We start from the raw sequence: 17,306 nt of genomic DNA on the forward strand, positions 1-17,306 counted from the left end.
GAGAGACTGTTTATGGTTTGGGGCAGGTTTTGATTTGATCAAAGCTTACCTGCAGCTTTATAAAAGTCTGATGGGTTAAAATCTGTAAATGTGTCTCATAAATCCTGAAAAAAGGGCCCTGGGCTTCTCTGGGTGAAACATTGTAAACACGTCATCTATGACAGCGGAGGGGTGAGGAAAAACTGTTGCCAGTATTCATCATGTCATATGGCCCACCAGCTTTGTGTGTGTCAGTGCTGAGTTTGATTCCTGCCATCTGGAGTCAGTGCAGGCAGAGAGCAGGCCTGGCAGACGGTGACTGGGAGGTGACTGGGCGGTGACTGCTGGATCTACCTCGGATCAATGCTGTTTACTTACTTACACAATACTAAACTGAGATCATTGTTGTAGGAACTGAGAAACTTTTATTGTTTTATTACTCTCACTGGTTTCCTTATCTACTTAATTGCTGTGGTGCCATCCAGGTAGTAAGCTAAGGATGACTTTTGACCTCTCACTCATGATTTTTACATGAATGATTTCTGTCGTGTGGACATGTATTCAACACAGGCTTCATAGACCTGAGTTCATATAAATATTTGAATACTTTGGTATGCCATAAGCTATTTCTGTACCCTCTGTGTTTGAAGGAAAGTTTCATTTCTTATTTTCTCTGCAGTGTTGCTCTGTAGAGGCCGACAGTGACTATAGAGGAGACAGACAGCATAGACGTTGTACTAAATCTGAATTTCTGACAGTAGAAAGATATAATTTACCTGGGAGTGATTACTCAACGTCTCCACCTTCTCTTGAGATTTGTCCCTTGCAAGCTTGGCTGCTTCTTTTACTTCCTGGAACTTCTCAGCAAACTGAAAATGAGAGAGATGTTGAAAGAGCTCTGATGATTAGTGGCAATACAAGCTGAAATGTCATATGCAGTGTGGCTCATCTTTTGGGAGATCATGGGGCCAATTATAGTTGATAGTGACAGTGAGGATTTAAGAATAAAATATACCCTTAAATCCTTTCTGATTACTTCATTTCTCAATCTGATGTTCAATCAATAAATTATGCACAGTCACACTCAAGTTTTTGGACAAATACACGACTCAATCATCTCTGAGCTATACGGATTCTTTGGTGACTTTGTGTGATGCTGCAGAGATGTTTCCTCTCACCTTAGCCAGCTGCTGCTCCGAAGCGAAGCCCAGTCCAAACACAGTGTTGGCCCTGCTGTCCGCCCACTGGCCAAACTTCTGCGATGTCTTGGTGAACGTCATGTTGGGTGTGATGGTGCTGTTGATGATCACCTGTTATGACAAAACAACTTAGCATTAATTTCCTAGCCCTACAGGAGATCATGCTGGTAATCAATAGAGATTTATAAACTTCCAGCATAGTTCTCATATCTATTTGACTGCCACACTCCCTCAGAAAAATGCATGCTGCTGGGTTTTTGGAAATTCTTGTTCAGCCAAGACATATTAAAGAAGGAGCTCCAGCTGCATTCACATGATGAATGGTCCTATTGATTTAGCAAAGGACAATCCCCTATTGTAGCTCCATTCATATCTGCAATACCCTGCCCATGTCTTTCACCATGTCCACAATGACAAGTTTGATTACAATTTACATTATTTTTTTCTTAGGATGATCCACTTTATAAAAACAGTCAGATTCATATGCATGTTTGAGAGGCTCTCTACAACACAAAGTGATCTTTGGTGAATACTCAAAGAGTAATTCTCTTCTGTATCCTTTATATAGAGGGAAACACATTTTGTACATTAAATGCAAGAAATTAAGGTAAAATTCATGATGCAGCACACACAGCAGCGCAAATAAAGTTTAAGCTTCATTGGTCATACACCATACATTACACCTCACTCAATTTATTATGGTCAAGCAATTCACGACCAAATCGAGAGCCCAGGGGGTCGGTGGTTGAGGGGGTTGTTCAAAGGGACACACACAGACACACATTGCAGTGGTGACTACTGACCCACTGACCTCTAAGTGGTCAAATTACAATCTCCATATTTGCTACAGTACACATTCACCTGTTGTAGCTATGCAGTAAATCAGCTGCCAGAAAACCTCTGCTGCAGTCTAAAATTGTAAGTAGTGAACGAGGCAGTGACAGTGGAAACCAACTGATGCTTAAAACTCTATTTCAGTCTAGACTGCACTGTATGTTTACTGCATCACTGTAGATACAGACTGATTAATGCTATATGAACAACTAAATGTGCATGTAAACACAACTGGCTTTAATGTACACACACCCAATCTCACTACCAAGACATAAGAGAACTTAAAAACAGCGCATGCAAATTACCCCAACAATTAAGAAACAATAGCAGACAGTTTAATCATAGTGCAGTCCTTGTTTCATAGCAACATGGCTCTGAACACAGGATTTGAGAATTCAAATTGCTGACAGACTCGTGTCCCTTTCTACGCCCCCATCGTCTCCCTCTCCATCTTTTTAGTGGCTGAGGTGTTAAAACACTTTACACTGCATCATTACTGGACACAGAGACCCAAAAAGCAGAGGCTGGGCTAACAGAATGAGCACATTAGCACGCAATCAATACCCTCTTAGACATTTGCATCCCATTCAGAACAATGCTAATAGGTTCCTAAAGAGAGAGATCATTACACATACACAAAAAAAAATACCTTTATCAGTGTCATACGTTGAAAAGATTAGAGTTGCAACCTCTGATTCGGGCTGCATTCCCGCATCAAGGGTTTATAAGAAGAGTGGCAATTTACCACGGTGCCTGTGATCTGATTTGGAAATGATTACTCTCTTTCAGATGCTTCATCAAAACAAATGTTACCTAATTTCCTCGGAAGAGGAACCGGGGCAAAGCCTAAACAAGACTCAGACGTCTCATCTCAAGCAGCTGAGTGAATATTTAACAGAGCTCACAGCGTTGGCTCAAAGAGAAGTGTTAAAATAAGATGAAACTTTAATGATCATTGTGGAGAAACTGGGCCGTTGCTGCCAGATAAAGCAAAAACAAAAAAGGAAAGAATTAGGTAAACAGATGGTACTGCTAGAACATGTCAAGAAGAAATATATGAATAAACATACACCGTTTCCTAACACATATCATCTGCAAATGTATCAATTATCATATGTTATCAGCCAGCCAATTAGAATCCAAATTTATTTACCAATTTCATCTAATATGTTTGCCAGAAACCCTGTCAGAAACTTTTTTACAGATCACGTTCAGAACTTCTGCTTGAAATTATACCGTTTTAAACCGACTCATAAAATTAGTAGTTAATTAAGTTAACATTGAGCTGAGGTAGTTAACTTGTACCTTGTTGGGCTGATATGCCTGAGGTGGTAGATCAGAAAACTAATGCAACAGACTCTTGATTTAAGAATATAAAATGTGGCTGTAAAAAATGAATGAAATTTGCCCTCTGGAGGGGTGCATCGTCATTCTGGACGAGACAACTCCCGTTAGTGTAGAAATGTTTCATCATTGGATAAAGACTGAATACTGTCATGTATGAGTGTACATCTTAGTCAGCAAGCGAGCGAGAGTGGGAGGGTGTGACAGAGGGAGGGAGAGCGAGCGGAGTGACGCTGGCAGCTGTGCCGGTGGTGAGCCGGGCTGCGGATCAAGTGGCACAGGAGGTGCAGAGTGAAGCTCAGCTGGCCAATGGCCTGAGGGTCAGTTAGAAACTCAGAGACAGCCAGGAGGTTATAGGAAAAATATTCCTCGGCTGATTATGTGTCTGCAGAGCGCACAGAATCTGCAGAGTCAGTAAGTAAGACAGGAGATGTAGAACACGGGAGAGGGATATATGGGAGGGAAAGAGCTGTGATCACTTGTCAAGCACCAAATGCCAGAAGACTTAGTCATAGTTGAATGATAGCTTTTTTAGATAAAAATGTAAATGTATTGTTATCTTGAGAGCAAAAACCCTCGGCTAACTTGAGAGTCCATTCCACATATTATAAAGGCTTTTTGTCTAAAAAGAAAACTCCTGAAAAATTATATTCTGAAACTTATAGTAAATGTGTCAATATTACTGTACTACAACATTCGAGTGCCTCACTATTTTACTGTGCTCAACTATTGCAGACCAGTGAGTTCAAGCTGAATACACAGCACAAACTCAAGTTAATGAAGGCTTTATATCAAAATAATGGTGACAAATGGGAAGCGAAGATAGTCTTGATGATGAACAGGAGGAACTGGCAGCCGTGTTGGACTGAAATACAGCCAGAGAAAGACGAGATGATGGTCACTGTGTCCTCTCATCAAAGCAGACAGCAAAATGGAAAATTGGGATTGCTCATCAAGCAGAGGTGTGATGTGGATGAAAAAATGTTAAATATTTTTTGCCTGTCTGCCAGACGCTTTAATGGACTGATGCATATTATCTCACCATATATTAAGAACTGCAAAAACACACTGTTCCTTGGTGGCAGTGACAGGCAGGTTTTTTTTTCTACATTTCTGCATAAACTTAGTCATAGTTCGTAAATTGGTAGATCTTCATTACCTGGCCACCGTGCTTTCCATGATCTAAGTGGCAGCATAATATTAAAAGGTAGAGTTTTTTTATTGTATTATTAAAGCTCTTACGTAATATTCCGTTTAGATTTAACACTACAGAACTAAGGGCTGGAACATGCTTCTTCAAGGTGTACATAAGTAAGCACGCATGGGTAATGTGAATATGAAGTAGAACTTGACAACAAATGAGCAATTTCTCTTAGAATAAACAGTTGAGTATGAATTATGATTCTGCCTCATGTCTTGACAAGTCGGCTGATGCACAGTAGCCTTTTTATTGGTTAATAAATACATATCATGCTTTAGATTTTAGTTGATTTTTTTGTTGTCCTAGTTTGTTTTTCTGACAAAGTAGTCAGTGATATGCAGTACTGAACCTCCTGATGCTGGAAATGCACACTAACTCAGAACAGATTTGGTGTGAGTACACCATAATCCTAATGGCTGATTGCTTGGGGACCTGTATACAGGGGCTGGGTATAAAGTTAAGTACCCAGTCTAGGTTGATTTTAGTGATTCACCCAAACTCCAATTTGAAAATGTGGTAGGAAAACACTGGATTCTGCAGCGTATGGAGGACATGTCCCCATCATCCCCGGTGGAACTAATGCTTTTTCTTGGTGGAAATTAAACTTTTATGACACACAGGTAGAGAAACTACATGGTGTACTTTTAGGGGGGCGAGTTTATGACAACACAGGGAACTTGGCTCTAGGTTGTAATATTGGCCTATAACACATTACACTAGTTAAAAACTGAACATCTGGCAAACCTACCAGCCAGAAACACGTTTAACAAGTTCACTTAGAAATATCTGAATTTTTATTCTTGGCAAAAACATGTCTTTTAGCTTACCAGTACTCAGCACATGAGCCAATATGTTTTGGACACTGGTTGGAAGACACATGGTAAGAAATACAGAAAAAATAGGTAGTTAAAAGGAGACAGTAGGATGTAAGAGAGAAAAATATGGGGCAAAAGAAACCATAGAAAATATTCAAAACAAGAGTCACACACTTTTTGTTTACATGTTAGCTCAGAAAGTTATCACACTTGGAATAATTCATAAAGTACAGCAAGAAAACTCCTCACTGTGTTGTCATAGCGCTTGGTATATGGCGGTATGAGAAGCCACGATTCAGGGTGAGCGAGAGTCTAAAGTGCTGATATGCTCCTCTACTTGCCATATCATCATCATCATCATCATCAGTGAGTTGCCTGGCCATCGCGGATGGACAAATATAAACTGACGGTCTGTCATAGTTAGTGTGTACAGCAGCACAGACTATTCTTCTGGACAGACCTGTCTCCCTCGCAGCTAGCGTACAAACTAGAAACTATATTTAACATTTATTTGATATGACTCAACATTTCCTTGCTTACGGTTACTTTGCTCATACCGACATCACTTTGTCTAACTTAGATTAACTGGAAAAGAGGGATAAAATTGAAATCAGCATGAGTCAAATTGAGATAACATTTTATTTCCTAAATTTAAATCCTCATAGCTCACACAGCTGCTGCCTGGAGACATTTCATGACACATACTGCTCCGTTACTCAAGGTTACAGGAGAGTGCAGAGACAGGAGGACATGGAGGATGACACGAGTGGGAGAGCAGAAAGAGGACTCCTGGCCTTGAGGATATCGAGGACATAGAAAAACATAGATGCATCTAGCCAGAAATAAAGTAGATGTCCAATCTATTTCTCACAAAGAAAAAAAAAAGTTTTATGAGGGACCTGAAAGAGAAAAAAATGCAAATAGTATGGTCCGTGTTGTAGCTTCACAAAAGTGTTGCTTGATGACATAACAAATTAGAGTCTTGCCTCTCTTGTTTCTAGCTGAGGGAAGAGAGATATTTTGAAGCTGATAGAGCTCGACTCAACAATGCTATGGTGGAACAGAGAAATAATGGATTTAAAATTGTGCTAAAGATGACTTTTGGATAGTCAAAGGGACAAACTAGTTCAAACCTACCAGGTAAATATCCACACACAGACATACACACACAAACTTCATATGCATTATGTGTATCACTGTTAAGCAGATTCAGAAAATGCTTGCTATGCAAATATTCCACATTCAGATATTTCTATCGAGACCCACCCTTCAGCTGTTGGGTTGGTAATGCGAACACAGAGCTCACAAGCCCTCTACCCAAGCATAGAAGTAAAAGGACCAACTCGGAGGACCTAAACAGATCCAAACAACTGTCAACCCGTTCAGTCCCTTAAGCGTCTCTGCAGGTAATCTTTGTGATTCAAGATTGTGCAAAAGGTGATTGCCTGGCAGTGTCAGCAGAGGGATACCGCTGTCATAACCCTCCTCCAGTTTTCACACAGAGAGAAGACTGATCGCCATGGAAACACATAATCTACTCTTTCAGTTAGCAGAGGAAGAAGGTGTGAATATACAGGCGTGCTCATGTGGTGTCTATGATCAGGATTTAATCTCCACATCATGCTCTTATGATGACAAATCAAAATCAGTTTGGAAAATCAGTCCGTCGTTTTCACTTATAAGCCAGTGAAAATATTCACAGTGCATGTTCTATAACAAACCAGTTCCTTCTTGTTCTTCAACACTAATGAGTGAAACAAAATTCAGAAAAAACATTAAATCAGGTCAAAAATCAGTGCAGAGGGATTTGACTGAAAGGAAGAACATCTGATCCAGTGGGACCACTATTTAAAAGCTCCATCGTCCTTGAAGTATGACTACTGGTGGCTGTTTGTTGATGACAGTAAATTACAGATAATTGAGTTTAATTGCAACTCACCAGTTACGCTGCTCTTGACTGCTCTTGTTAATTTGTTAAAAAGGCTGTTTGCTGATGACTTTGATTTAAACCTTAATGTTACCTTTCTGCCCTGTGCTGAACTATTAACACATATTTGTAAGCCTTTCATATCTTTATAGAGGCCGATTTAGCTAGGCAACAGGTTAAATTACATATAAAGTGATGCTATGTGAGCAAATCCCCATGCATCTTAGGGCCTACTCTCCACGGTGTGAGCCTCACCAAGACCTTGGTCCGTCCCGCCACGATTCGTCTTCACAAAGACGCCCCTCCAACGCGCCGCAGCCCAGAGGCACACAGAGCACCCCGGGCTTCAGAAACAGCTGCATCACCGTCTAACAGTGGGAATGAGACTGTACTAGACACTCCATGCACAGACACACACCACTGTCCCCCCTCAAAAGTTATTCCCCACTGTTTGTCATCGTGCCTCTTTGCCATTCGTCAATATGAGCACCATCAAACATAATGAGCCTAAAGCGCCGTGTGGAGCAGGGACGTGTTCATACATGTGTTTTGTATTGTAAGCCAATGTAGGCAAAGGAGTTATTGGAAATGTATTACAACTTGCAGGATATTCCGCAACTGAATCAGGCTTTGACCAAAACAGCCTGAAAACAGCCAAGAGGAGGAGCAAATGTCCAGTTTTCTCCCAGACCACTTTAACTGCAATATGCTCAAAAATTATTACGGAATTTTTACCCAGTGACACCAAAAAAAAAAACCCAGCTTTAATTATTATGTATTTAAAACACACATATAAATATTTTGGTCTCATGTAAATATACACACATACATACATAAATATGCTATATCCTGATATATTATAGGTATTGGAAAATATCCTTATTAACATCATGATATTGATTTTAAAATCATATTGTCCATCCTTGATTTTCAATCTTTTTTTTTTTTTTTTTTTTAAATAAAACAGCCAGCCATAGATGACTTTCCCCTCATCAGAAGCACGAGAGCACAAAAATATCAAATGCTCCAATGTTAGGTCGATGGGAGCTGTGTAACGTGTAACATTAATTTTCTTCATAATTCATTCTGTTCAATTCTGGCTTTAAGTGCTCTTCCTCAGCCTCAACTGTCTCTCCTGAGAGCAGTTAAATATTTCCCATCATCTCTTTCTAATATGGTTACACACAGAGACACAATATACACACACAGACACACACCTTGGATCCATCCACGCTGATGATGCGGTAGCTGTTGCGTGTGCTGTCGTAAAAATAGGAGACGGTGACAGCCTGCTTGCTGGCAGGAACCCAGTTCTTCTTGGTGGTTGGGTCGATTTGGAAGACATGGGCCCTGGTGGTGTAGATCGGCTGCTCCCTAGAGAGCAGAGGACAGAAGGGAGGGGCAATATGAGAGAAGGATCACTGTAGACACACAAAATGTAACCACAGATCAAAACAATATCCACTGATCAACAAGCTACAACTCACAACATTGAGCCAAACACACACACAGTTGGTGTGTGTCGACACTGTGCTGTGTGTCTCCAGAGATGATGACTTCTTAGGGTCTCAGCATGGAAAGGCAGGTGATAATGTAACACAAACTCTAAATCCTTATAGCAACCCAAATCCATTAACACATCAACACCCCCCTCCCCTCTCATAGGTGACAGTAACACATATCTAGGGGTTTGTGTGAAACTGTGCACTTGAATGTATGTGTGTACTTGCATCTATTGTCTAATGGAAGATTTCCCCTGTGTACCAAATACATTCAGGACAATTATCTACTTGTGGTAACACAGTCAAACGAGAGAAGACTCACTGTCACAGTTTTTAGTAAAGAAAAACAGAAAGTTGACATCACTCTTGTTGCTTTATGATCATTTTTCAAAGAAGAAAACAAACAAATATCTTGAAGTCAAGTCTGTCAGAATCAGCAGTGATGTTACAGACAGTCAGTGGTGTGTGTGTGTGTGTGTGTGTGTGTGTGTGTGTGTGTGTGTGTGTGTGTGTCTCTACTGAAATGCAGTCAGAGATCAAGTTTCCTGGCACATGTATTTGGACATAACAGAACACAGTTACAATTTTATTTATTGAACAACAGCTGAATACAATTGAATTGAACATCATTTGTATTATTTCATAGATATATATATATATATATATACACATACACACACATATATATATATATATATATATATATATATATATATATATAAAATATATATATATATATATATATATATATATATATATATATATATATATATATTTTAACAGCTCTTAACCATTAGCAGTGTAGCAACGTGTCTTTTTTTTCTTTTTGTGCTTGCCACTCATGGGTTAGTGACTGTGGTGACTTTATAGGGGGAGAATTTCAAATGAAATTACAACCAGCAGTACATAGTAACATAGTAATGAGTGATAAGAGTACTATGAAGATTAAAGGCATCTAAAAGCTATTAATGTCAATGGTAAAATAATGTTTTCAATTAAAACCCTAAAATTAAACCCATAATAAAACCAATGGTGAATCACCATTATAGAGCCAACTACAACTGTATTGGGAAACATAACATGACTTCCACCCATCTTGGGAATAATAGGTAAATGACTCAAGTTGAGTTTCGGTCCTTCCTAATGGTACTGCCACATATGGTGAATCCAAACCCTCCCGAGTCCCTTATACAATCATTTACATTTAGGTTTAACTTACTAACATTTCTAAGTAAAAAAGCTGCACATGTGAAACCAAACCCCCAACTGAACAACGATCGTGACAGGGAAAAGTTCAAAATCGTGTCATCTATCTTTGAGCGGATGAAGTAATCTGCCCCCCAGCAATGAGCAGTGAAGAGTGAAGACTATCAACATGGGGATGAAGGAGCAGGATCAGACCGCCTGTTCAACTTGAATGACTGCAGACTGAAAAAACAGTGGAAATGCTCCTCCTCATGACGTACACACACACACACACACACACACACACACACAACTCTCTCTCTCTCTGTCTCTCTCTGTCTCTAGACACTGTGATTATCCCCTCTCTGACGCTGTCACTCGTTCGTACACACACACACACACACACACACACGCCATAACCTGACTCAGATTTCGAGTTGAAAGCTGTTGTGAAATATGTTCACAAAATCCTCTTCTCCTTTTGTACATGTTTTCTGTTTAAAGCACCAAAGGGAACAGCGTACTACACTATACACTTGACTGGTCGGGTATAATATGCATGTGAAAATATTTTTAATCTACAATTTTTACAACTGGAAAAGATGGGAAAGACACACATTTTATCCAGTCTTAAGAAATGTCTTTTTTTTTTACCACCTATTAACAACTACAATACAAAACACATATGTATGTTTTTTAGAATTTGGTGCGTCATACTTTTCTCACTTAACCAGATTCGACATCAAGAGCCATCTTGTCACATCCGAGAATATTTCTAGGACGTTGTTCAAGTGCAGCTTGTGGTAAAAATACCCACACCTGCATGCAGAAGACTCATATTCTCGGTTCCATACAAACTATACAGGCACTTAACACTGAAAGAACAATGCTGAAAGTGAGCACCAGTTGCACTTCCCTTTAATGGCAGTGCTTTCCAGGGACTGGAGTCACTGGACCCAGCTGGTTTATCCACTACAAGTTCTCATTTCAAAAGGTGGCTGCATGAGGTTGTGATGTTGTTCAATAAAGTTCCAAGAGTGAGGAATGATTGAGTTTAGTGGCTGGATGAGAGGGATCAGAGGACGCCTTGAGAACTCAATAATGCATGGCGGTGAGGAATATGGCAGAGACAGATAAGTATTTATCTTGCAAGAAATAAAAACGTGAAGTAAATGTGTCTTTCCGATGGGGCAAAGTTTGTTTGGCGCACACTGTTTGTTACAGCACTCTTCTTCATAGCCTACATGGAAAGTTTGATATGTCGCCTCAGTCTTGCTAAGTGTTTCTCTTTGGCTTCCTATCATGTTATCGATGCAATTAATCATTTTACTGGTTTGTCCTGGCATCTTTTGCATGTCCCATTGTCCTGATCTCTTCTTGAAAATACGCTCTTGGCTGTTCTTCCTTCTACTAAGTGTACAGTCACAATCTATTCATATGTACTCACAAGTACTCATGCAAGTTGTACTAGAAGCTTCATTGATTATATGAGCTTAATTATTAACCGAACAATAAGTTAAATGTGGAGTTCTTGTAGATAAAGTTATGTTTATATTCAGTGTTTCTTGCCCCCCCCACTTGGTTACAAACATGCTCTCAGGAAAGAGCTTTTCTCGCAAACTTCCTGCAACATCAGTTTTGTGTCATAAACCTTGTGAAATCCTGATACTTTATAGTATTCTGTCTTCCTCCATTAGCTTTCCCTTCTTCGGCTGCCATCTACTTTCATGACATGAAGTGTTTCAACAAAATGTGTGAAGTGAGCACAAGGCTGCTGAGCTGGACACACTTTGCTTTGCGCAGCAAAAAATCATTCATGCATAATAAAAACCATTACAAATATTGCACTTTTGGAGCACAAGGATTTGCTTAGAAAAATAAGCCTAAATCCAAATCAACTGAGAGCATGTTTTTATAAAAGTCACTAAAATGATTTCAAACAAAACAGCTGTTAAAGCTAGCAGAAACATAAACACATCTCCTCTTGCATGGCAAGGCTAGAGGTTTCATTAACAGGGTACAGATGGCGCTATTGTGGTTATAATGTATTACAGCAACTTGCAAAAGCAAGTTGTCAGAGGACATTCAGTTCAGAATTGCTTTTATGCACTACTATGAGGCCCCGGTGCAAATAATGTCTGACAGACAAGCAGGCAGGCAGCAAAAATTCATGAGCTAATAAAGCTTTTACTTCTATTGGGATTATGGTTCTCACAGAAATGAAAGCCTAATAAATTCACTGCCCCCTTTAAGCCTAATCTCAGTCTTCATCTGTTTTGGGAACAACAAAACCCATTATACAGATCACTGTTGTCCCCTTTACACACACACACACACACACACACACACACACACACACACACACACACACACACACACACACACACACACACACACATTGACCTTTGCAGTGGCAGTGTCTGGAGCCAACTCACACTGGCAGGGGAAGAGAAGTGAAAGGCCACTGCTGAACACATGGATGCACTCACACAACTGTTGGTGGAATCCAGTGATCTGCTTTTCCGAGATAAAAAGCATTAGGTTGATTGATTTTACTGGATAAAAAAAAAAAAAAACATTTTGGGCTTTATGACCAAGGAATTCTTTTTCCTGCAGACTGTCGGGTGCTCTGTCCCCATCTGGTGCTTTAAATAATTTACAGGTGTGTGTGTTTCTGTGTGTGTGGGCGGGGGGGGAAGCAGGTTTGAGTGAGTCTGCACTGTCTGTGCCTACATACACCTACACACCCACCTCAGGCCCATCCACACTGATGATGCAGCAGTCGTGTTGTGTACTGGCAAAAGAATAAATTAAGAACGAAGGAATGTGCTGACAGCCAGATAGCCCTACCTCAGGATTAAGTAAAACTGTTGGGAAAGCTTGGCATTGTATCGATAAATATGATTTCTTTACATTCAATGAATCTATAATCACACAAACTCAGACACCCAGCAACTAAGATTTGAATTCTGACGAGGAAAAGTGTTGTGTGCCAGGTTACAGTGCAAAATAATTGCACTACATCTCTGAGGAATATGGAGCAGCAATATTGTGAGTGACGCACGACTAAGCCTGCCTGCCTATTCTCTTAAATCCTTTCAAATGTTAGTTTGATCACTGCCCAGGATTTACCTAAACACAGCATTCTCCAGAGTTTAAGTGAAGTTTGCTAAGAGAAGGATAATCCTGCTGCTTAAAGACGAAATTTTAAGATGATGCAGGGTGACACGGTGTCCTGAGAGGAAGTGTGAATAACAGCAGGCAGCAGCTTATATCTCTGACTATGACTTTAGGTGGTAATTTCAATGTGAGGGGGTGCAGTCACGTTGCATTTGTGTACTGCTACACCTGTAGGATTCAGGTGTGTTTTTTAACAGCGAGTGAGAAAACAGCCTCGTCCAGATTCCTGAGTTTAAGAATCCACTCCAGGCTTATTCCCCCCAACAAACGTTCCCCATCAATCACACACATCTACCTCTCTGTCCAAATGAAAGAGACACGTCAGCTGTTTAGACATTACACCAGTGATTTGGGAATCCGAGGTCAAACAGTTAGATGTCAAAACTCGAACAGGCTTTGTAGCCTGTTAAGCAAGAATCAGCAGTCTCAGCAGCTTCAGATACGTGCACTGCAACATTCTTCACGTTCCAACCAAGAGTGAACATAGCGTCACTTTACCAGCTCCAGAAAAACACAACACACATGGGAGGCAGTACATATACAGTAATAGCACAAATATAGATATATGAGTGTAAAGGGTTTAATCTGACAATGCTCAAAAATGAAATACAGAGAGGCGAACATATACTTTTGTAGGCTGACCATTTGATTACTTTTGTTCCTTTTACATGATGAGTTGATAACTTGCCGCAGCGCAGTGAAAATAAGTGTGGGCTTTTTCTTAACTGGCAGTATTGTTACGGAGGTGTCAAGTCTCCCACTAAATGGGTCAGCAGAGAGATAGCATCAACACACAATGTCTGGGTTTTACACCATGTTTGGAGTGTGAAATGAGCTGAGGACAAATAAACTAGTACTTCCAGGTGCTATTGGGTGAAGACCCACAGGCACAACAATATGAATGAGCCTGTAACGCTAAAATAGGGTCTCTTCATTAGCGAGACAACATTTCTGCCAGAGAGATTTCATAAGGTCATTGGTCTGTTTAGAAATATGTTGCCCCTCTTTGAATCCACCAGAGGCAAAACATGAACCTGAAGACATTTCCAGTGAAATGCATCACATTATTGTCAGTGACCTGATGAAAACGCACTCTGTACAGCAAACAGTCTTATTAACAAAAGACACAACTTTGGGAGCATTAGCAGTCTTTCTAGCACGCCGATGTACATAATGTACAGGCAGTAAACACATTACATTACTCCACTACTTCAAGTGCTGTTCACTCAACACTCAAGTTGTGTCAGTGAGACAGGCACTAAAGCAGAACAATCACCAGGATACATTAAATCACTTGAGATCTTTAGATTACCAGCAAAATATATATGAAATGTAGTTTGAACCTGAGTGGTCTGATGAATACAAGAAATCTGCATTCGTCTAGCTGTTCAAATACTTTTAGTGACAAAAGCTGCATTAGTCACTTGTCAAATACCTACAGTGCAGTAGGGGGAAGAACACAGACACTTATCCCTCCTCACTTTCTCTGCTGGCACTGACAGTACACTAAGTTACAATTGGCTTTTCTGTGGCACAGAGTAACAAAAAGAACATCTTCTCCCAAATCTGTCAGAGAGGGAATATGAGAAACCCATATCTAGGTTACAAGGTGTACAGATCTGGTGACGGGCAATATGAAAATGGAAAATTAGAAACAACCAAAGCAGCACTCATTTGTGAACATAAGAAAATGAATTTAATAACCTGAATTCTCATTAGCCAGTGTAATCCTGTTCATAAATCAGATGAACAGAGTTGAGGCTCTCCGTCATTTTCACCTGCGAGGCCTGCTGGAGAGCAGAGCTGCCTTATTAGTGAGAGCGGTGTTTTATCTGAGTGAATGAGCAAAGTAGGCAGGAGAGGAAAGCTCTGTGGGATCATCACTACAACACCACCTGGGCTTTTATCGCAATAAACACGCTGCTCTACTAATGATGTCAGGAGGTCAAAGAAGGGCAAGTTTGCATGCAGATACTGTGGCATGCAATAACCTGGGCTCTAAGATCCCTGCTGAGTGAGAGAAATAATTAATACTGAATACTGAAATGCTGTGTAGAAGAAATTAACAAATTCATCAGTTAAAAGAGAACTATTGCAAATAGCCTGTTTCACGACTGGTATTCAAAATGTTTGCTTTTAAAGGCCTTTCAGCTTCATTTGATAGCTTACAACAAACCTCTTAAACACCAGGAAGTCAAACGATTAATCGACAAATCAGTTAACTGACAAAAAAAAAATGTATCCACAACATTTTTGTTGCTGCTTTTTTGGCTTGCGGAAACTGTTGCAGTGTCTATTTATAGCAAGTAGTTCAACTGAAAAGCATTTTTTCCCCCCCTTCTCAGGTTTTTTTATTTAAAGGATCTTTAGAGACCTAAAGAGGCAAAGTGTGCAGTAGTTCACAAGAAAAAGCAAATAAAATAAGAGAAAAAAAGAAACCAGAAATGTCTTTAACGTATTTTGTTCCTTTCATCACCTTGGGACTTTGAAGGTTAGGAACCTCTGGACTGAACGATTAATCAAAAACAGTATTGCTACTTTAATTATTAGCTATTTTAATTTCATTGTTATTCACCATCTTCACTACATTGGTATTACACTGTATACTTCATATTGTTGAATTACTTTTTTAATCTTATTGTCTGTTTTCAATTATTCTATCACTGTTTTAACTGCCATTGTCAAATGTGACCTTCATTATTACTACCAATGTTTTGGCATCACACAGTATACTGAACTGTGCCTCATGCCAATACAGCTCATTAAACTGGTGAGAGAGAGAGACAGAATCCCATGGAATAGAGGCACCAAGCCAGATTCAAACCAGCAACCGCAGCAGGTCCTCCTCCATCACACCGAGCAAATAGGATGCAGAACCCAACTTAATCTGAGAGCTTGGAGAAAAGGGAAGTGAGGAAGTCTCCACGGAAGCACAGCATGACAGCAGATGGCCTCCTAGGCCTCAACCATCTGGTGAGGAGACGTCCAATCCACCGTCAGTCTGTCCCTGTTCATTTACCCATGATTCTTAAACAGTAAGACCTGCTTCTGCTCCCCTACTACACCTCTACAACCTTCACATCCAGCCTTCAGCAACACACAGAGAACACGCTCAGATAAGGCGTACAGTCCACTCTCCTACTCAGGCAGCAAAGAGACCTACTACCACGTCACATGTCACAGAGCCTAATCAATGAGCGTTAAGCCTTTAGCTGTCACTCTCTGGCCAGCCAGGAGATTATCATCTATCCCTGTGTTAGGGCTTCTCCAAGCATGGCTTATTTTAAATAGCAATATGCTGCTTGCATTGCTGTCTTTCTGACTGCTTATTCAGTAAGAAGGGACTCTCGGGCAATCTGAGCTTTATTTTGGTATAATTCCAGAGAGGCAGCGCATAAACTGTGAAACTGTACTTGTAAAAACAATTACCATCACTTTTTTCCCCAACTGTTATCATCATAATTTCCCCCTAGTTAAATTCAACAAATGTACTCATTTGGACTAGCAGTATTGTGCTTTATAAATCAATAACAATGACATGGTAATGACGTGATCAATAACAAATGTGTCACAGTCAAGAACCTTCTGATAGATCACATGTTTAAAGAACTATATGAAAGGGACAAGATAGTGAGGGTGTTAGTGTTTCTGTGTGTTGTGTGACGTATAGTTAATCTATAACCCCATTTAGGAGCCGAGTGTTTCAGGGACAAAAAATCCTGCAAAAAACACGACAAACGATCTATAATTTCCACCGCTAAACACACACGCGCGCACACACACACACACACACACACACACACACACACACACACTTATCTTTATTAACTGGTCACTTAGGGCAGGACACATTGCATCATTACCAAGTGTAATCAGGAAGTAATACATTGTACCTTTAAGCAATGTGTGAACTCACATAAATCTTGTTTTTCACTTATGTGAGAACAAACTAATTTAGAACTTAAATGATTAGAGATAAAAACTAATAATTAAGTAATTTAGTCACAGAAAAATAATCTTCATCTGAGTCATTTTTCCAAGAAAAAAAAAAAGACAAAAATTCCTCTCTTTTGTCTTATTCAAGAAATTGGTATATATATATATATATTTTTCATCTGAAGTGCTGGTTGAGGAAAACGA

General features: G+C 39.9%; 1 protein-coding gene across 2 annotated transcripts in view; it reads right to left on the minus strand.

Moving 5' to 3' along the window:
- homer2 (homer scaffold protein 2) overlaps window positions 1-17,306 on the minus strand; it is a 29,459-nt gene that overhangs the window by 9,565 nt on the left and 2,588 nt on the right. For both annotated transcript variants that reach the window (XM_051380636.1, XM_051380635.1), the window contains exons 2-4: window positions 8,517-8,673; window positions 1,158-1,289; window positions 756-848 (exon numbers count right to left, since the gene is read on the minus strand). In XM_051380636.1, the coding sequence (XP_051236596.1) occupies window positions 756-848; window positions 1,158-1,289; window positions 8,517-8,673 (382 nt within the window). The remainder of the gene's footprint in view (window positions 1-755; window positions 849-1,157; window positions 1,290-8,516; window positions 8,674-17,306) is intronic.

The sequence above is a fragment of the Dicentrarchus labrax genome, unplaced genomic scaffold, assembly GCF_905237075.1.
Source record: "Dicentrarchus labrax unplaced genomic scaffold, dlabrax2021, whole genome shotgun sequence".
Taxonomy (NCBI): Eukaryota; Metazoa; Chordata; class Actinopteri; family Moronidae; genus Dicentrarchus; species Dicentrarchus labrax.